We start from the raw sequence: 21925 nt of genomic DNA, 5'->3' as shown, positions 1-21925 counted from the left end.
TTAAAAATACTAGAAATTATGCCTATTACATTCGTATTAGGTATTGTTTAAATAACTTAAGTTTAGTTAGCATGCTTTTGTTTTCAAAACTGTGTGATTGAATAAATGTTGAGTGAATAAAGCTGAATAAAAAAAAACTTTTTATTACTAAATGAAAAAGGTCTCATTTTATCCACTTACATGAGCATTGAGTATAATCACATTACTTTTTTTTGGTCAATATTTTAAAACATTTCAAAGTACAAATACAATTAACCCAGTAAATCAGCTGACACACTGCAATTTTTATTTACATTTTATTAATTGTAGACCATTTAAAAAGGCAATACAAAGTCTTTTTTTTCCAAAGGCTGTTTCATATTAAATGCTAATATTGCGATGAAAATAAACATTTGCTCCCAAATATATGCCCTACCGTTTGCATATTATTAAGAAATTACAAATTAAAAAACAAAGGAAGCTTTTGGTTATCACTGAAAACTGTTCCAAGGAGCAGCAAAAGCAGATATTTATGTGCAACATTTTGGTAACAGATATAAAAAGCCTGAGATTCATCCTGCATCCCTTTCCCACTTGACCATAATTGTGTCAAAATGGGTGGGGAAAAAAGTAACCAACTAGAAATCCTAGAAACTGGCATTAGAATCAACAGTGTGTGGCTGTGTCTCTAAGGCTTAATGTGTTTTCAATATGCAGCAACTTCATTAACACGTGACCTGAAGAAAACATTACAAAATAGCTTTAAAATAAGGTACAACTGATCAGTGTTTCATGGCGAAATGTGGAAAATTAAACAGACTTTGGCTCTAAAGCTTTTCTAAAAGCCATGAATATTTGAAAGGATGATAAACTAGAAAAGACCAGATAATTCTAAAGATGCTTATTGGTAATCACATGCATAAATGATATGACATATATTCATGTCGTATAAAATGTAAACGTGAGGAGCTGAGGGGTTAAGTGATATACCTCGGGTCTGTGCAGATGAACAGACTCAGATATAGAGTCGGGTAAATAATACAACCATCTATGTGAAGGTAAGGCCAGCCTCATGGTACACTTTGAAGACTTTCTCAATGGCGTTGACGTAGGCCGCTGTCCTCAGGTCTAGCCCAAGGTTATACCTGTTGGCTGTGCGCATGATTTGCTAAAAGAGGAGAGATGAATTATGTGAACAAACGGAGCAGTACTTTACATCACAGAGGCTCTTCATACATCAACTAGCCTAAACACACACAGACTAGTACGCTGCCTCCCGAGACGGCATTTTAAGGCATCATAGACATTCTTCTTAATCATTCTAAAATGAATCTTAATTATGCTGCCTCCAAAAAAACCTAATTTTACTCAAATTCTAGGGCAGCATCGCATGTGTCCTTTGTGGAGAAGCCAATATAAGAATACACTAAGATAAGCTCAGTGAGAAAATGAATCCAAGATGGATATCAAATAGCTTATAAACAAACTGAAAAATCTTAAATAAACAACATACTAAACTAACAAGATCCTCTAACTAATGGTTTTAATGATCCACAAATCTTTGGCAGTGGTGAATGATTAGGAATCCATTTAATGGATTGGATCTCATTTACAATTTAAAAAACAAATGACTGACAGGAACAATAACACATGAACAAAAAGGCATAATACATGATATATATTTGCATATAATTATATAAATCAATTTAAAGGATTATTATATATTTACAGTATATATCTACTTACTCTGGCAGATCGCTCCATTGTGTAAGCCAATCCAGAATGCACAATGTCCTTTTCAGAAGCTCCCTACCAGATGAGCAAAACAAGCGTATAAAGGTCTAGTAGTCAAATATAAAACAATTAAAAAATGCACATTATGTGTGACAAGAGCTTCTGCGTTTATACTCACAGCAATCCTCTCTTGAAATTCCGATGTGGGAACTATAGGTATGGCTCCACCATGTTTCCCAAACTTCCTTTCCAGACTCTCCTGGACAGACACTGCCAAACAACATAGTAGATCCCCATTAGGAATGAGCAAACTGACATGGATTTAAGATAGTAATGGTCAAAAACAAAGCTTATTCTCACTTACAACTTCTCTGAGGCCTAAATCTGGGATTTAGTTAAATATTGTATAAAGGGTGCAATGAAGTATGGTCATGATTTTAGTGTAAAATGAAATTTTACACCATTCAACAGCTTTTTCACATGACAGTGAGATTTCTGTCTGCCTCTGTGTTTACCGAGTGACTATCAGTGAAGTGAGGTCATTTTAGGCCAGTCAGATGAAAGGCAGGACAGAGCACGTTTGTGTTTTTGTGTATACATGCAAGCATTCCCAGATACTCTCAAGGGGACACCAATCCCACTATATTTGCTCGTGGGAGCAGAATAAACAGAGTGAACAAAAATACCACATGACCCATTCTAGCCTGCCTGAACCACCAACATAATCTAGAGCAATTAGAAAATGGAAAACAAGTCCTTCCAGAGAACTAAATCAACTGAACAACAAGACTGGTAATTGATTTGCAAACAATCATATCATTGCTAGGGAGATTTTTTATAAGCAAACACTTTGACTATGTATGAGGCATTGCAGTTTTCCTACATGACTACACATGACATTTTCTGGGAAACAAATGTTTGACTTACTAAGGAGATGGTAGTTTGAGTCCCTTTCGTATTTGAAGGTCAGTCTGCCATAACTGACGTGGTTTAGGTTCTTCAGCCACTCAAAGTAGGAGACTGTCACACCTCCAGCATTCAGGTACATGTCCTATATATTTATATACACAATTATTTATTTTTCGTATCCTATTAGCATCAAAGGCTATTTTCAAGGCAAGATAAAAAATAGTTTAAAAAAGGGGGGAAAACTCAAATTTTGTTACAATAATAGAATAAAACCTATATAAAAATCTCCTATAAATAAAATCAAAATAAGGTAATAGACAAAATAAGATCAAATCACCTATATATGCATATAAATCAAATATAGTATAATAGGCTAGTAAATTTAGATTTAACATTCAAATAACATTTAGGACTGGAAAACGTACAGGGATCACCATGATATTCCTCTCTAGGAATATCTTGTCAGCTTCAGGGGTAGTGGGACCATTAGCTCCTTCAGCAATGATCTGTGAAAATAATAAGTGTTACTCATTTTTCTTTTTAGATTCTCATTGCAGCTTCTGTGGAGTGGCATAATACAATTAATAACTCATCCATATTAAAATGATTCTATTGACCTCTTACCTTGGCCTTGATATTGTTGGCGTTTCTCTTTGTAAGCTGTTTCTCACTTGCAGCAGGGATCAGAATATCACACTCAGCTTCCAAGATGCTGCCTTCATAGGGGGTGGCCTTAGGAAAGCCAACAATAGTGCCATTGGCCTGGAAAACGAGAGTATTTGATACATTTGGATTATAGATTTGAACATAGTACATGTAGTACTGCCAATTGGCCACAAGGTGGCAGCCTTACAGTGAATATTCTTACACTGCACTGAAGCTCCAGAATGTCACTCCAAAGGAAATGCGCGGTTCATACTCACTAGCTTATAGTCTTCCAGTTCTTTGGGATCGATGCCGTTAGGGTTCCAGATGCTTCCATCCAGCTCTCCGACACCCACACACTTTGCTCCGTAACGGTGCAGGTAACGCATGGAGTGCAGGCCCACATTACCAAAACCCTACAGCAGAAAGTGGGAGAATGCATTAAATATTTTTTATACTGACAGCGGAGCTGAAGGTAATGTGGAATACTGATGGATTTAGTGCAGGAACATTGCTAAACATCTAAATACACTGCAAAATAAAGTCAGTATTTGAGTGTCACAGTTAAAATATCACTAAAACAACATACACTTGACTTTCTTCAGAAGTTCAAGTTAAAGATAATAAGAATTGTTTTGAGAGAATATAGCTTGAATTAACATACATTTTCTTACCCTTCTGCCAAATAGTTTAATCATAATCTAATTATATTTTTAGATTTATGCTTAAAATGGGGGAAAATACCAATGGTACACAAACTTAATTCAAGATATATTCACTATAAAAAGATATATTCAGTATTTTAAGGTATTTTATCTTAAGGTATCTTAAGGCATTTTACCTAACCTTAAGTGAATTTATTTGGTTTGAATTATGTTTACATATACTTACACACACACACACACACACACACACACAAATAATAATAATAAATAAAATAAAATGGCTTATTTCTACTTGTATTTAGCACCAGATAAATGGGTTAAACCATGTTCACGCTGCAAAAAAGAGCAATTTAGCTCTTGGCATTGTCTTTGAAGAAAAAAAGCACAATATTCCATTATTATTCCAGTAAATATACCACATGAAAAAACCTACATCCTCTCCCAATTACTTCTTATATTTGCAATATATATTTATTTCTCTGACATGTCGCAACACATGGTAAAATTAATGAGTTTTTAATCATTTATGTAGGAAATGTAACATTTGCTGGTTTCGCACCCTTTTAAGCTTTCTTTATAAATATTGACTGGACATCTAAAAACACACAACTGAATATTTAAAGTCCTTAGATAAGCAAAGTCAGAATGATCCGTGTCAGCGTACACTAACTGCTGGCACAGAGTCATGAGATAATGGACTGTAGTGTCTGTAAGTTCCACCATGCAAGCAGAATAATATACAATAGTACTTATATCATATTAAAAATCCAAAGTTTGGAGTTACTAGTGTATTTTGGACCAATGCATAACAAGAAAAAGTCTTTATCCAACTGTTTTGATATGACAAAAAAACAAAGCATAATGTCATAAACTTGAAGTGCGGTTTATGTGTTATTGACATGCACAAACCTGAATGACAAATGTCTTGTCTCCAAACCCCGGGCTCAGGCCCAGCTGGCTCATGTAAGCAGCCTCATTAACAAAGTTTTCAATGCCATGGAAGACACCACGGCCAGTGGCAGATATACGCCCATGGATTCCACCCTGACTGATGGGCTTACCGGTAACACAGGCATGAGCATTGATATCCTGATAAAAAAGAATTATAATTCTAAGCATTAGAAGAATGTTGTTTGCATTCAAACAAAATCTAAACTGTAATGCTTATTATGATGCGCAAAGCTATGATATCTTTAGTGTTAGAAGCTGGTGATTACTAGCGATATGAGTATTCAGTGTAAGGTATCTCTCATGTCCTTTCATTTATCACGCTACAGGGCAGCTCGCAAACAGAACAGAACATCGTGGCTACCTAGACAAAGCAAATGACTGCCATGGGAGGACAGACTGTATTGAAGGAGTCTGTCAGGAGAGGGTGGAAAAACACAGGGGCGCTTTGTTCTCTTGGTCCTATAAACACCACGCTCTTTGTCAGGGACAGTAAAGGCTCTGGGCACTGAGTCACCAACACAGCCACAATCTGTTTGCTAGTTCTTACAGATATCCTGTGTGATTTTTCAACATAGCTACAACATATGTAAAAGCTTAACAGAAATCACTGCACCATTTCAAGGTAATGTACGCATCAAATTTTCTGTATGCGCTTATTTATCTACGATATTATGCTATGAAATGTGTCTTTGGGAGAAACTAGATCTGAATTTCCTGAAGGAAGTGTTTGCAAGGCAGCAAAAGAGTGTTAACTTTTTGAGTAAGTTTAATTTTGAGCTTACTTTTAGAAAACCAAAGTAAGTATGTCTTGTTTACAGTCAGCTAGACAAAAGCATCAACGTGTAAGATGGCTTAAATATATAGATTTAAAAAACAAAAATTATATATATATAGTTAAATATATGCATGGCAAACAAGACTAATAACCATTCACTAAGCAAAGAGATTTAAGAAAGAATACAACTGCAAATATTACAACAACATCATTGCTGCTAAATGTATTTCGAATACTAAAAATAGATAAAACAACTATAGCTTAAATTATAATATGGCTAAATTGAGAAATTCAGAATGCATTTGATCCACTACCATGACAACACAGTTAACCAGTGCTTTAAATCAAGAGAACAATAGTTAAAAAATAAAACAAGAATGAAATAATGTATAAGTACATTTATCTTAAAATAAACTCTCTCTTAAACAGATACCTCTGGTTATCAGAAATAACAATGTAACTACAGTGTGAAGATAAATTCAAGAACTTTATGGGCTTTCGCTATATGCTATGGGACGTCTACATTCTTATCGTGCTGATTATTCAGCAGGCATATTAAATAAAAAAACTGAAGAAATCTATCAGCATCAATTCAAATATCACTGCTTGCATGTGATGTCAGTGGCATGATCTGTAACAATAATGTAGCATGCCAAACAATACAATTGTTTTCTTATACATTTTGCTAAAGCAAACCTGTTGTAAACTATATGAACACTTGGCCAGGTTCTTCAACTTACATGATGGCCCATTGTGTTAGCATATGTGTCAGCGATCCAGGACATTTCCCTTTCTCCAGTGCTCATGTCCGGTGCGGGGACGTCAATGCCAGGCCCTGACACAGGAAACAGAAATGAGTGTGCTACTGATCTTCCCTTCCCATGGCCATGACTCATTTATTTAACTCAAATATCTCGACACAGTTAATGTCAATCATAAAAACCTCTGTGATAATATATTCATAAGACATTATGGCTACTGCGTCACTGCACAGTATTTTGAGAGAAGCTACACTGACAGAGAGCAATGTGGGAATCCTGCACTCAAAAACACCAACTACCTAAGGAAAGTTGGCTCTTTTACAAGCTCTTTGAACTACTGTAATATGAATACAGCTTATCTAGGCTTTTGGGCTACAGGTTAAATAACTTGTAATGTAGAAGTGGTGTCAATTACAGGCTGACTGTTAATCTTTACTGTGCCATCTGATGCTAAGCATTACCTGACTATTGTTCCTGAGTGTTATTGTGTTGTGGTTTAATCTTCCGTACAATTCCTGTTTTATTCTAGTCTAAATAGTAAAATATGCTAAACAGATGTCATTTGGGATCAACAAATATTGATAAACTACTGATTACTATAAATACATTATAAATATAAAACAAAACTTTACTGTAACATGCACTGCCTCATAATTAGCAGACTTATTTAGCATTTTCAGCACTCATACTAGGGGACATTCTGCAGAATTTTACTGAATCTTAAAATGTGTTAAACAGAGGACTATGCTTTTATTGGTAGATGAGTGCATAATTGTGAAAATTATTCCAGAAACATCCACAAGGAATGAGGGATGCATAGACTTTTGTGCATGATGGGCATTTCGATTCTGCTGAGCTTTTGCAGAACTCGGGAGCAGATTCAGTTTGTGCATGCTCATAACTTACCAATGAAGCCCTTTTTAGCCAACTCAATAGTAAACCTTCTTGTAATCTTCTCCAGTTCTGTGTCCTGAGTAAGGAAAACAAAAAAAAAATGGCAGGACATCAGTGACTATAATGTGATTAACAATATGGAAGTATACATTAAGAAAGCAATGCTTGAGCATTCATTGTTTCGGCTGTAGATGGGGAGTCGGTCATCTGAACGCTAAACTCAAAATAGCATGTTTAATCAACCAATGATACAATACAAACAAATAAAGAACAGTCACAAACGGTCTCCTTAACAGACATTAAACCCTGTAGGATTTCACTTTACGAGTCATGAAATAAACAACATCCTGAACCTGGTTGGTTCTAGAGTTTCTGAATAGCTGTGCAATAATAGCAATATCTGTGTTTAGTGAAAACACTACATCTTACTGCTTTTTTTTTTTTTTAGAACAATGTCATAAAATATGCAACATCATCTAAAGGGGACAGACTCTATATACATATCTAGACATTCATCTGCAAGAGCATTTATTATTAGAGTCATAATATCAGGGCTCTACAGTGCGACCATTTGCGACTGAAAACTACTGCGTGCGACTATGAAAAATGTTTTAGGAGCACCAGTGCGACGGACCCGATCATAATCATACTTGTGATTGCGCTCAGGGGAGCTTCAATGGTTTCTACGTGTTTTTGCAGCGTCGAGTAATGTATCACATATATAGATGTAGATGAATACAGGGTGTAAATAAGAGATTCATTGCGCAGTGTAGAGAGAGCTTCGTTGATTATAAATGTGAGCTCGCGATGAACCATGAGTGACAGATTTTAATGATTTTTAAGGGAGTTTGTAAATGTGATACTGATTTAATACAAGAGTTCAATAAACAAGAATTTAATATTAAGTGACTTACATTGTCTGACTATAACACTATTGTCTGATTTTGCTCTGTTACGTCGTCGAAAATAGTTTAAAACAAAGACACAGCGGAGCCGCTGCGCATCTCCATTCAAACCGGTGTTTCGCTCGTTTATGAATGAAAGTGCGTTTCTGAACGAATCTAGTGAGTCAGTGATTCATGATTACCCATTCATAAAGACAGTCAACTTGCTTCATTCCTGAATGAATCAGAACACTATTGTCTGATTTTGCTCTATTTCGTCGTCGAAAATAGTTTAAAACAAAGACACAGCGGAGCCGCTGCGCATCTCCATTCAAACACAGCGGTGTTTCGTTTATGAATGAACGGGTGTTTTTAAACGATTCTAGTGAGTCAGTGATTCATGATTACCCATTCATAAAGACAATCACTTGAATCATTCCTGAATGAATCAGCCGTTCGAATGAAAGGATTATTGATTAGAAGGTGCTCCTAAAATTTTTAACGTGCTCCTAAATTTTTTAAGTTAGTGCTCCTAAAAAGAAAAGTAAGCGTAGAGCCCTGCATCTGAAGTTAATGTCTCTTACCATCTTCCAAAATTATATTTAGTCAGAGAATATGAAGAAAACACTCACGGAGTAATTCTTTGGGTTAATTTTCACCCCCGCTTTAGCTCCTCCAAAAGGCACATCTGTTGAGAGCACAGTTCATGTGAATGATTAAATGTTCATACTAACAACCACAACCAAATAAATTTACACAAATAAATTTAAGCACTTACCTACAACTGCACATTTGTATGTCATTAGTGAGGCAAGGGCTTTCACCTCATCTACTGACACCTCTGTGCTGTAACGGATACCTGGAGAAGCAGAAGCAGTGTCCTCATCAGACTTTAGGTCTAAGCAAATAATATCTGTAGATCACTCAAGTCATTAAACAAGCATCAAAATAAATCACATGCATTATAGCCTTTGTTTTAATTTGTTTTATGATGCTAAGACAGGATATTCTATATCGATTAAAGCTTACAGACTACAACACTTTGATAACCTTTTATATTACTTGAGTGCTTATATAATTCGACACTTTAGGGCGTTTGAAAGCTCTTGGGGAAAAAAAGAATAAATAATAGAATGAAAGCTGGCAAATATTTGCCCACTGCAAAAGTGGGCCTTGTCTATCAGTTAAAATATCATTGATGATCCAGACTAATATGCTGTTTAGAGTAGGACGTCTGGAAAATTCAATTGCTCTAACGCCCTTGCACAAAAAAATAAAATAAAAACAGGGCCCATATCCACAAAACATCTTAAGGCTAAAAGTAGCTCATAACTCACTGATTTAGGAGAAAATCTTAAAAATAATGGCCATGTCAGTCCTAAATTTAGGACTCCTAAAAGAGTTTCACAAAGCGTTTTAGCACTAAAACTAGCTCCTAAATCTGTGGAATGACAGTTCCTTAGTAAATGTTTGTCTCAGCAGCTTTGTGAATAGGTTTTAAGAGAAAACTCTTAACTAAAAACTTTTACTGCTATTCAGGAGAACTTTTAGTGGTAAGATAAAATGTTTTGTGAATACGGGCCCAGGTCTACAGTTCTGAGAGGGGAAATTTTGTGTGGCTGAACAGGCAGTAAACCAACCACCGTGATGACTCACTCTCTCCACTGAAATACAAGGGAAGAGAATCTAGGCAGGGCCCAGACTGGGTGTGGTTAAAGCCAATGTGACTACCCCAAACTAAACATCTCTGTTTTCAGTCGGCCTCAAAAGCACTGCTTGGACAGCACTGGGCACCAAGAGCTTGTAACACTCTAAAGAGAAAGGAAAAAATGAAATCGCATCATATGACCCCTTTAAATTCATGGATGATGAGCTAGTAATTCATTTCAAATTACTACTAACATCAAATAAAGTTATTCGTGCAGATTTAAGGGGATAGTTCACACAAAAATGTTTTTTTTTTTGTCATTATTTATTCACTCTCAAAAGTTGATGGTAGCCAGTGACATCCATTGTATGGAAAAAATACTATGAAAGTCAGTGAGTACTAGCAACTCCCTGTCTGGTTACCAACATTCTTCAAAATATTTTTTTTGTGCTCAACAGAAGAAAGAACCTCATACAGGTTTAGAATAACTTGAGGTTGAATACAATAACAAAAATGATAACAATATTTTCACTTTTGGGTGAACTATGCCTTTAAAGAACAGTCTCCTTGCTGAGTTTATTGGTGACTAAGTGAGTAAGGAAACTTTAATTGTTTTCAAAAGCCTGTTTTGTTGGTTCTTCAGTATGCATCTGGTTGAATGAGTATGTACTACTATATATATTCAGTGAGTCCAAACAAAGTCTGCATCCTTTTACCTATTATATGAAATGTTTTTTCTTCATTTCTTGCATTTTTAATCAAATATCTGAATAAGATTGCAGGTTATATTATTCTTTACCTAGTTTCCTATACCCCTATATAAGCCAATAGTAAAAAACAGTATAGGATAAATTACAGCTATAAACTTTTTTTCTGAGAAGGAAAGAGCCAACTTTGAGCTCTTCCCTCATGAAAACTGATTTTGAGGGCTCTTATCCATTAGCTTAATCAGAGACTTCCCAGCACACAAGGTGCAAAAACACGTGATGTGTTATCTTGTTATCCGGTTACTAGACCTCAATGTAAAATCATTGACTAAACTAATTTATAAACTTAACAGTTTAAAGTCTAGACATCAGTTCAGTGACTGTCTCACTGAAAGCTCCCATTGAATCTACTCAATAGAAGATCAGGCAGTGTACATTATAAGATCTCCTTCAAAACTTTGTTGATCAGTTTAGCCTAACTCATCTGCAATTTAGACCACTTAAAATGGAGGTTAAAGTACATGGGATGCAAGTTATATTATTGTTCTTTCTACAGTTGTCGTAGTTTTAAAAAGGGGGAAACAGTCTGAAAATGCTGATAGGATGGAGTTCTATTCGAGGAAACTGCAGAGATTGAACTGCTCTGGGGGGCTTCCACCTACCTTCCCTAATAAAGGTACAGTCAGACCTGAGGAAGCAAAATGTAATGGCAAACAGCTCTTACACAAGCACATTCCATTGATAATAAAGGAGTTCACAACTTCCAAAAAGTACACAAATATCTCTGCAAAGATAATCTGTATTTTGGAACATGCAGATGGATTTCAGCTGGTCTAAGTTGGTCATTAGCTTGTATAACATCTTGTACCAGAAACCAACTGGTCGTACCAGCTTAAGGTGATCAAACTAGTTGGTTTCTTACAGGGCCGTTTCTAGGCATAGGCGAGCTAGGCGGTCGCCTAGGGCGCCACCAGCTGAAGGGGCGCCAATGAGCGCACGTACTGGCACTTTTAGCAGGGTTGTGATAAAGAGTGGCACGGTCACCCTGAAATATGACTGCCGCCCCCACTGGATCCCCCAACATTATTGGGCTAGAGTACTGTCAATCTGACGATGCCTGTATGCCACTAGATCAGAGTGCTGTCAATTGCTGCCTGACTGTTGCATGCAAAGTTTGCATTTGGAGCGCTCAACAACGCCATTAGATCAGTGGGCTCTGTCAGTGCTTTGGCAAGGTAACACTTTTTTTTGCCATGCAATAAAGCTAAGTTCAAAGGCCAATTTAAAATATTGGTACAGCAAATAAAGTGCACAAAATCTGTATTTTGTTTAGGCAGTATTTGTGGCACATTTGTCCAAAAGGTGTGCGTTTTTTGCGCCAATGCATTGTTAAAGGATCAGCGTGTCATGTAATATATTCCCATATAAACTTAAACATCCAATTACAAAATATTTGTATAGTAAAATTCGCTAATTCACGAGATCAATACATCCTTTATTAGACCACTTTGTCGAGTTAAATGCATCCTTACGGAGGTGTCGAAATGCTGAATCAATTCATTCACTTCCAACAGCGCTTAATGGGAGCAGCGTCATAGAGGACAGAGTGTCACGTTATTTAAAGGGGAAGTTAACGCATTAACGAGTAGCAAATGATTAAGTAGCTGCATTGGTTACTTTTATGCCACTGATAAAGCTTTTATATGTAGTTTGGGGTAACAAAGGGTTTGACTGAAATAATAATGCAATAACTGACACTTTAAATCAATGTTTCAAGAAACAACAACAAAAAAATTGAACAAAAAACAGATAAAGACAAAAAAGTAGCCATTGATAATATCTAAACAATATGTAGTAGTATAGTATATAGTATCCAAATCAAAATGTAATAAAATTAATTTATGTGTGATTTATGTGTAAATTATGTGCAATGTCTTAGCCACTAGGGATTGTTACATAGGGCTATACAGGCATCTAGTGGCAACACAATGATATTACAGATACTAAATTGTGCAAAATGTTTATCTTAACAGTCAATTTACAAATAATGCATTCAGATTTGTGGAACTCAATGCACTGAATCTCCACAAATTAGTGTCGTTACTATGACAACCAATTTGAATGTGACGAGCAACTGGTGTCTGAAAAGAATTATATATATATATAGGGCAATAGGGATTTCGCCTAGGGCGTCAAATTGGCTAGAAACGGCCCTGGGTTTCTATCTGGTCTAAGATGGACACAAGCTGGTCATATGCTACAACAAACCGGCTAGTGACCATCTTAGACTACCTAATGTACACATTAGACCAGCTAATGACAGGTTTGGACCAGATAAATAAACGAAACCAGTTTATTCTGATATAACACCTAAATATTAGCCGTTTTATTACCAGCTACAGTACGCTGCACATTGGTTTTATTGTGAAGCTTAAAACTCCGTGTCAGTAACGCTTGCACGCCAAGAGTCGCAGAGTGTCGCTGCTGCGCAACCGCGATATGGGATTTTGTTTTCCAAGTTCATAACACGCAAGGCCTATCATTTAGCACTCTGTCAAATTTTAAAGACAAAGCGTGTAAATAAATGTGTTGGACACACGCAGAAACACGTCATTACAAAGTAAACTTCAGAAGATGCTTTGACGGGTAAGTGAGATGTGTTTTAGTTTGCATCTGTTTTCTCTCGAGAGCGCGACTGCTTCCTATTAACGCCTGTGTAAATAATGCATGAACTTGCCTCCTTTGCACGGGGTCCTGTGCTGACTGTGTTGAGCTCTATAGGCCTCGATCATCTCCCACTCCCCGTTGTCTCTCTTGATGGGGAATGACACGGACAGGACGTGATTGCAGGGCTTGATGATCTTGAGGATCCCCCGGACTCGGTGTCTCTTCTGCTCGGGCGTTTCTCTCGTCTTGAGATCGTGCACGAGTTTGTCCTCCACGATAGAAGCTCCGCGGTCGAAGAAACCCTCGACCATCCTAAAGAAGTTCGGGTCATCGTCTTTCTCTCCCACGGCTTCGCTGTAACGGCGGATCCGCATGAGAGTCGCGGAAGCAGGCAAAGCGGAGTCAACGCATCCCGAGGCCAGCGCGCTGCTGGCGGCTGCGCGGGTGACGAGCTCTCCCAGATATCTATACATGATTTTGAACTAACCTACTAACTAACAGTATTAACAAAGAGAGAAAAAACTAAGACAGAAGGTGTCAAAGGGTGGGACGGGGTGAATAGACGGACACCACAGCTCCTCCTTTTTTCCCCACTCAACAAAGTGTCCGCTTGAGAACTGTTTGTGAGTTGTTTTAAGCGGCAGGCGTGCCGTGGGTCTCCACCTCAAACTGGGAGGCGCTCAGAGAGCAGGAACTCGTAAGCAAACACTGCGCTTTGAAAAAATATTAACAAGTATTAAAGATGCTGCTGTCTATGAAATAAATATTTTGGCTAAACTTATGTAATACCTCTTTAAAAACGTTTAAAAAAATTTTTTTTGAGGGGGGGGGTGTTCTTTGAGGTACTATGTATGTAGCCTACTGTAATTGTCATAGTATTTTACTACAGACTAGAAGTGGATTTAAGAAATTGTGAAAGAGATTTTTTTTTGTGTGTTGTGTGTGAAAGGAATGCCACTTGAAAAGGGCTTTCAAAACAGACTTAACTTTGAAAGAACTACTTTGAAAGAAATGTATAGGCCTATGCCAGTATTTCTAGAGCTGTTTATTTTGTAGTGTCCTAAAACCCAGAAGAGAATTTGCATTTTGAGCCATGATTCCCTCTGGAGTTTCTTTTTTGGCATGGTGGTCTAATATTTATGAATAAAATAAGATTTGCGATTTACACTACATTAAAGGTGCTGTATGTAGGATTGACACCGAGTGGTTGAACTAGGTATTGCAGGGTTTTTTTCACCCGGCCCCTCCTTCTCAGACTTGACGCAAACGCAGGTTGCCAGATTGACGACACCAACAGGTACGAGCGCACTTGACGATGAATGAAATGAAATACGCTGTATTTTCCGCCACCCTCTCTCTCTCTATTTATCCAATTGTGTATTATGTATTCATTCAAGTTTATTCATTGATTCATGTCTTTTGTTTGTCCTGTGTATTTTTATGCATTTATTTATAACAATAAATTACTTTATTTCGTTGCTCCAAATGAGCCTCTGTCATGGTGTTCACAGACATGACTTTTTATTCTGAGGTAATATTTGCTAGCTAAATAGGTGATTGTACTTACCTTATTTGATAAATGATTTACAAGCTGTCGACGAAGGCGTGATCTGCGAGCAGCGGATCGACGCCTCCTCTGAGCTGTTGATCCAATCAACGTTAAAACGCCGATGAAAGCGGTAAGAATTACGTGAAACATTGATGTTCGCGCAGTAGTGAGGGCTCTTTAAATTTCGGCGCTGTCGTGAAGACACATGTCACGTGACAACATCAATATGGCGGATGTAATACGTCCGAATTCCATTCATACTACTCTCATTCATACTATATAGAACGTACTTTTTTAACGGTCGAGTAGTACGTTCAAATTCAAATGTAGTACCTACTAAGCAGTATGCGATTTCGGACGCACCCCGGTATTCCGGACCAGAACGCACATTTTCAAAGGAGAATAACTGACTAACATTGTTTTTCAGATAAACAAGTATGTTAACTTAGCATGTTTCTTAAATATCTGCAAATGTATGGTATTTTTATGCTTTAGTAGAGTCAAAATCTCGCAATTAAGAGAGATTAAGGTGAAGTTTCTGATTTTAATGGCTTTCTGCAAATTAGTTAAGTCTCAAATACATAAAGTATTTGAGTGGATTTCTAGATTGATTTTTAATATTAATAAATATTCTCTTTTTTTCTGTAGTATTAGCAATTGTTCAGTATAGTATGTTCATTAAAAGCAATATATTTGTTTTGGGGTGGAATGTTGTTTATCTTCTATGGCACATGCACAGAAGGATAATCAAGGGCAATGACCCAGTGTTCTGTGCTCTCTCTCTCTCTCTCTCGCTCTCTCTCTCTGCACACAAAAACAGATATGACTTAAATATGCCACTAAAAAGTGCCTTATATGTATTTTTCCTTTACAAGGTGGCAAAACCAGATATACTCCTTTATTTCACCTGGGGTTACAGAGTTATGTCATAACTTCTTTGTGTCTGCTGTAATCTGTTCCTGCCTGATATACATCCTGCTCTGGAGATCAGCTCTTTCAGGGCCTCTTTGATTGTTTTCCAGGGAGGGATTTGTGCTTGCTTTTTGCAGTCTCCCAGGATATGTCTCAATGTGTCAATATGTCTCCATTGTCTTAGAGAATCATAGTAGGTGGACAGCAGCAATGGATTACTATATTTCATATGCTATTGTAGGGCTGGACAATAATTCAATATCAATATGTATCGCGATATAATTTTTTTCAATAACGGTGATATGATTTTTAAACACATTTCCGATATTTCGATATACATTACCAGTTTCCCATACATTGATTTATTTGTGCCGTTTGACTTCGTTGAATAAACATGAGCACTGCACGTTTCAAAATCATAACACGGCGCGGGTGTTTTATATGAATGTATCTCTGAAGGGAATTGACTGTCTTCAGAAAAGTTTCGATGGCATTTTCATTTGATCTGATAAAGAAGCGTTCATGAGCGGAGCTGCTTTGATTACAGCCATTACTGGAGAAACCGCTAGTTTTATCACTCTAAACGCGCCTCCTGCTGGCAGAGAATGAGTTTGCATTTTAAATAAGCTTTTAAATAAGTTTATTTAGCAAGGATGCTTAAAATTGATCAAAAGTGATGATAAAGGCATTTATAATGTTACAAAAGATTTCTATTTCAGATAAATAGTGTTCATATCGATATCGGAATTATATCGTATCGACCGAAATTAAGAAATATATCGTGATATCAATTTGGGCCATATCGTCCAGCCCTATGCTATTGCTATATTAAAAATGGTGTTACTTACTATTTGTACAAGATGCCATGACCTCTGTGTCAGTGACATACAGTAAGAGTGTCCATAATTATAATAATAAAAAATAAATAAGACACATGTGATAAGTTCTTCGAAATGTACTCTTTTTTTTTTTTTATTCATGTTGGTTTCACATGGCTTTGAAAAACATTTTTTACCATTTTCAAGAAAAGTTTCATTTGATGGTGTAAGTAAAAAAAAAAGTAATAACATTTTTCCCCCATACACCTTGAATACATGTGAGAATCAGATAAAGCAAGAAAATCTTTCTGCTTTAAGTCCTCTTTCTTCGACAGTACCACCCCTCCATACCTCCATCTCAGTCTACAAATTCTGCCTGCAATAAATCACACTGTAGTTTAAAAGAACCTGTGCTGCTCTGTTATTGGCTCATGTGGTGTCTACACCCATCATCTGGTTGGTGAAGTTCTGGAGAGTCACTCATTAAAATGCTGTTTTTCTTCTTTTGCTAAGTGAAAACAACTGATCTGAGGAATGCACACTTGCACAGACACATTAAAATGCTCTCAGTTATTCTCACCAGCTGTGAAGGTTTTTCAGTGTATTCCTGCTTTTCTTCCTCATTGACCTTGCTTGGAGTTCTTCTTTACTGTAATTTACCATAATTTAGTAACTGTGTGTAGATATATATTTGGTTTTTGATCATATTTAAAGGGATAGTGTAGTTTTATTCTTTATATACTCTCAATATTATTAAAAAAATTTTAATTAGCTTTTATTTTTGTATGTTCAGTTTTCATTTTACTTTTACTTTATTTTAGTAATTTTTGTGCTTTTGACATTTTTAGTAGGTTTTTATTTTAATAATATTGTTTTTTAATATTTCTGTTCAGCTTTATTTTTATTTCAGTTTTAGTCATTTTAGTACTTAAACCTAAATTTATTTCATTTTTGTTTTTCATGTAATATTTTTATTTAATTTCAGCTTTATTCCAATGAATGAAAATGATTTTGTATTTTAATCGTTTTAGTTGAGTTTTTGTAAACACTGGGGACAACACTGGGGATAGTTTGCCCAAAATTGAAAATGTTGTCATCATCACCCACTCATGTCGTTCCTAACCTGTGTGACTTATTTTATTTTGTGGAAGACAAAAGAAGATATTTTGAAAAAGGTTTTTCCATGCATGTTCCTTTATTCATACATGAAAATCAGCTGGATCTTGTGTTGTTTTGGACACCATTGACTTTCATTGTGTGGACAAAAACATTTGAAACGTTCTTCAAAATATCTTCTTTTGTCTTCCGCAGAAGAAAGTCATGAGGGTGAGTAAATGATTAAATTTTTGGCTGAGCATGCCTTTAATAATTATGTGAACTTTTGTCTATTTGTTTTAACTAACAGTATGCATTTCTGTTTTCCTACAGATGGCCTCTTTAATCTGGCAATCTTATGACTGGCCCAATATCAGTCCAACTTAAGGACAGGAAAATGGCAAACAAACCAAAGATTCATGTTTTTTTGGGTGCCCCATGTCCCCAAGCACTCGCTGAAGAGGTGCAGGAGAGACCAGCCCCACACTGGAAGACTATGGACCTCACTTGGAGTCAAGGCAGGTTGATTCCCAAGGACACCATTAGAGAAGCCCAAACAGATGATGCATGCGGTACGATGGTTAGTGGAAGAGCACAATCTGCAGTTACCTCTGAGAGAGCACCTGAGAGTACAAAGGACAGAACGGAAACATCACAGGATAATAGTACTCCATCGGGCTGCCAGTGCTCTCAATCCAAGGAAAAGTCTGTTGAAGAAGAGGAGTTGTGTCCTGTATTAGTGACAGAATACCTAGATAGTTGCTTCTCCTCACATAGTTTAAATAGACATGGCAGAGATGGAAGGCCTACCTCGCCTGTTTCAACAGAGACTGAGTATCTGAGTACATGGACAAAGTCCCAAGCCTTGCTTCTTCGAGGTAGAGTGTCCCGATGTCAAACTTCTGATTTTCTTGAAGACTTTCTTTTTGGTTCTCCACACACCCCTCCCAAACAAACGCCCTCAGCCTCTATAAGTTCCCCAGAGTTGTACAGTCCTGTGGTCAGCCCTGAAGAGAGGGGCTTGGGGGGAACCTTGCAAAGCTCAGGAGAGTGGCATAATGAGAGTCTAAGCCAAAGACAGCAGGAGAGAGAGGGGTGATTCTTGAAGTCACACCTGACGGCATCCTCTGCTCTCAGGGTAATGCTATGGCTGAAAAACCTGTGGATCACGAGGAAGTTGGGCTTATTATTGACTCACCAACTACATTTGAACAGACTTCACCTAGTCCCACTACTTCTAAAAGGATGAAGTTGTCTCAGTCTGTAAGTAAAACTAAAGAAACAACAGAGCAGAGGGCAAGAACTACTGCTGCCCCCCTCTGTGGTCCTTCAACCCTGCTGGCCAGGTGTAAGACTCATGGTGTACGATACGCCATCTTGGTTGCTGTGGTGCATCCATGCCACTTAAAAGAGGTCAAAGTGAAAACTGGAGCTTCAGCTGGAACCAGTGTGCCTCTAGCAACACTGATTGTCACAGACCAATCAGATGTGGAGATGAAGGTGGTGCTATGGAGGACAGCAGCTTTCTGGGCTCTGACAGTTTTTCCAGGAGATATTCTGCTAATTACAGGTGAAACCACTGAGACCCTCATTAGATCTATAAATGAACACTTTTTATATTGTGTTGGGCAAATGTTGATCTTAAAATTACCAAATGCAGAAAATCTGAATTTATGTTAATTCACAAATGTTTATGATATGAAATACTGTGCAATCTCTCATTAAATACAATCTTTCAGAATAATTCAGAAGTCAGGTTTATTGGCTAATTAAGTTATGATTTGACTTATACTCAGATGTTTACTCACGTTCTCATAATATAACAAAATATATATATACGCTACCACCCAAAAGTTTGGGGCCAGTAAGATTTTGTTTGAGTAAGATTTTGTTTGTTTTGTTTTTAAGAAATTAATACTTTTTTTCAGTAAGGATGCAATAAACTGATCAAAGTGACAGTAAAGACATTTATAATGTTACAAAATATTTCTGTTTCAAATTAAGTCTGTTCTTTTCAACTTTATTTATCAATAAACCTGAAAAAATTTTAAAATGTCATATATTTAACTATTTAACTAAAAATAATAAGCAGCAAAGTTTTCAACATTGATAATAAGATATGATTCTTGAGCACCAAATCAGCATATTATAATGATTTCTGAAGGATCATGTGACACTAAAGACGGGAGTAATGGCTGCTGAAAATTCAGTTGTGCCATCATAGGAATAAATTACATTTATATTAAAATAGAAAACAGTTATTTTAAATTGTAATATTTTACAGTATTTTATTTTACTGTATAAGAGACTTCTTTCAAAAACCTATATACAGTATACTCTGAAATTCAGAATTATATAGATCACATCATCTATTTAAAAATCATGATCAAAAGGTTTTGTCATGCAGCATGTTACTTCATAACTTAAAAAAACAGTAGTGTTCACTGTATTTGCAGGAATGTATTTTAAACATGCATTTGAATGAATCTTTTTCAATGGGATGGGTGTGAACATAGGAAATGTACAACTAAGTAACAAAACAAGAATATCAGGACAATCCGTGTATCATTCGATTTTTGATTTAATATTGAAAATAGAAAAATGAGAAAACGGCTCCTTTTTCGTTTTTTTGTTTTTTTTTTCAAAAAAATTGGTGGAAAAATGAATAAAGAAAGGGGTGTTTAATTCCCGCCCACATGTAGAAATCGAATATTCCAGCTGTTTATTCATTTTTCTACCCCTGAACGAAAATTTAAGCTGAATTCTCGTTTTTCGTTTTTTGGAAAAAAACGAAAAAACGAAAAAGGAGCCGTTTTCTAATTTTTCTACTTTCAATATTAAATCAAAAAAACGAATGATCGAATGATACACGGATTCAGGACAATCCTCAGAAATCATGACCTGTCAGTTCAACAAATGGCGGATCAGTTCAGCGAAGCTCACTTAACCAGTATATCTAGAACAACAGTGAATCTTCTTAAAATAAAGTGGTCTAAATGGATGTGTTGTTGAAAAACCACGTGTGAGATATGCAGTCTAATGAAATGTCCTGTATGCTTCACTCACGGTTATCTTTCTGTCTTTGCTTTGGCAGATGTGACAGTGCACATAGACAAGTGGAAGACTGAGACTGTCCTGCAGTTGTCCTTCACCAGTAAGCTGCTGAATTTGGGACAGGTCACAAGGGAACGTACTCCACTAGGTAACAGAAACGTAATTGCTACTGAGGCTTAACCTAAGCATTTTGCCAAGTTAAAGGTATAGATGTCACATTGCAATGCCTGTTTACATTTAAATTGTACATTATTAAGTTATTGACTGTATAGGTCGTTTCCTGCTGTTCTAATGTTGATCTTGTCTAGCCCCACAGAATTTGAACTGTCATAAATTGAGAACGCTGTGCACTCATCTGTGTGAGAAGCGCCCCCTGTTGGTGTCTCTGCCTCCTCACAAGCCTCAGGATTTGCACTCTATTCTCTTCATCCGCCTCGGAGCATTACGTCCTGACACATTGGTTCATGCTCTGCTTAGGGTTAAACACTGGAAATTAATCACAGGTATAGAACTGCATTATAATCCCATGTTTCAGATGATATAGCGATGTGATAACATGAAAGTAGCACCGGTTTCAATTACCCAGGTGAGCAGTCTGATGTACAAGAAATTGTCAGACCACTGGATGACACAATTAACCAATCAGAATCGTTAATAAATTGACTTATATGTGCCTTGTGCTTCACATTCACTTCACATACTAAAGGAATTTCAAAGGCAACTAGAAGACATTTTTGTGACATAATGCTGTTTTGCTTGATTTTAGCTTGGCGTGATGAAGCAGAGGGGATATCCAGATCAGGTGGTGTACTAAAAGCCATTTTGAATGTGGAGCAAGGAGATGGCCACCAAGGTGCTGTTATACTTTGGGGAGCTACTCTCTCTTGGCTGCAGCGTTTGGAGAGGAACAAAGGTGTTTTATAATTCAGTGATTCAACCAGAGGGCCAGGACCCAGTAGGGGGCCTCAGGAAACTTCCAAAGTGGCCACAGGATGACTTAACATTTATTTAATATATTATTTAAATATTAAAATTAACACATTGTTATTATTATTATTATTATTATATTAAAATAGATAAATGTTAATATATATTGACATAATGTATATTATGTCAAGTGTTAATGTATATATGTATATATTAAAAATGCTAACACTTAAAACAAAAGTGCAAACTGAAATCAATCAAGGTTGAGAACCACTGTAATAAAGCATTGGAATTTGAGTTTTTATATATATATATATATATATATATACTGTATATATATATATATATATA

The 21925-nt window shown here is 36.5% G+C and overlaps 1 protein-coding gene and 1 pseudogene across 1 annotated transcript; one reads left to right on the top strand and one right to left on the bottom strand.

Moving 5' to 3' along the window:
- Positions 1–282: 282 nt before the first annotated feature.
- Positions 283–13715, bottom strand: LOC107743560 (glutamate dehydrogenase, mitochondrial-like). Its single transcript, XM_016556836.1, has 13 exons — positions 13290–13715; positions 8976–9056; positions 8830–8885; positions 7326–7389; positions 6399–6493; positions 4842–5021; positions 3546–3683; positions 3247–3384; positions 3048–3128; positions 2641–2764; positions 1892–1983; positions 1726–1788; positions 283–1147 (listed from the first exon to the last, which is right to left on the bottom strand). The coding sequence occupies exons 1-13, from the start codon at positions 13690–13692 to the stop codon at positions 1028–1030; spliced, it is 1635 nt and encodes a 544-aa protein (XP_016412322.1). The 5' UTR covers positions 13693–13715; the 3' UTR covers positions 283–1027.
- Positions 13716–13857: 142 nt separating this feature from the next.
- Positions 13858–21925, top strand: part of LOC107743561 (protein FAM35A-like) — a 10000-nt pseudogene continuing 1932 nt past the window's right edge.

Source organism: Sinocyclocheilus rhinocerous, unplaced genomic scaffold, assembly GCF_001515625.1.
Source record: "Sinocyclocheilus rhinocerous isolate Xijiao unplaced genomic scaffold, SAMN03320098_v1.1 scaffold677, whole genome shotgun sequence".
Classification (NCBI taxonomy): Eukaryota; Metazoa; Chordata; class Actinopteri; order Cypriniformes; family Cyprinidae; genus Sinocyclocheilus; species Sinocyclocheilus rhinocerous.
This window is presented reverse-complemented; position numbering and strand designations above follow the sequence as displayed.

What these genes read in the sequence shown, in the direction of transcription:
- LOC107743560 (XM_016556836.1), bottom strand. Translation starts at nt 13,692, where the DNA reads ATGTATAGATATCTGGGAGAGCTCGTCACCCGCGCAGCCGCCAGCAGC. An exon ending in AACTGGAAGACTATAAGCTA is followed by an intron (nt 3,385 to 3,545) that starts GTGAGTATGAAC and finishes CTCGTTTTCCAG; the next exon opens with GCCAATGGCACTATTGTTGG. An exon ending in CAATGGAGCGATCTGCCAGA is followed by an intron (nt 1,148 to 1,725) that starts GTAAGTAGATAT and finishes CTCCTCTTTTAG; the next exon opens with CAAATCATGCGCACAGCCAA.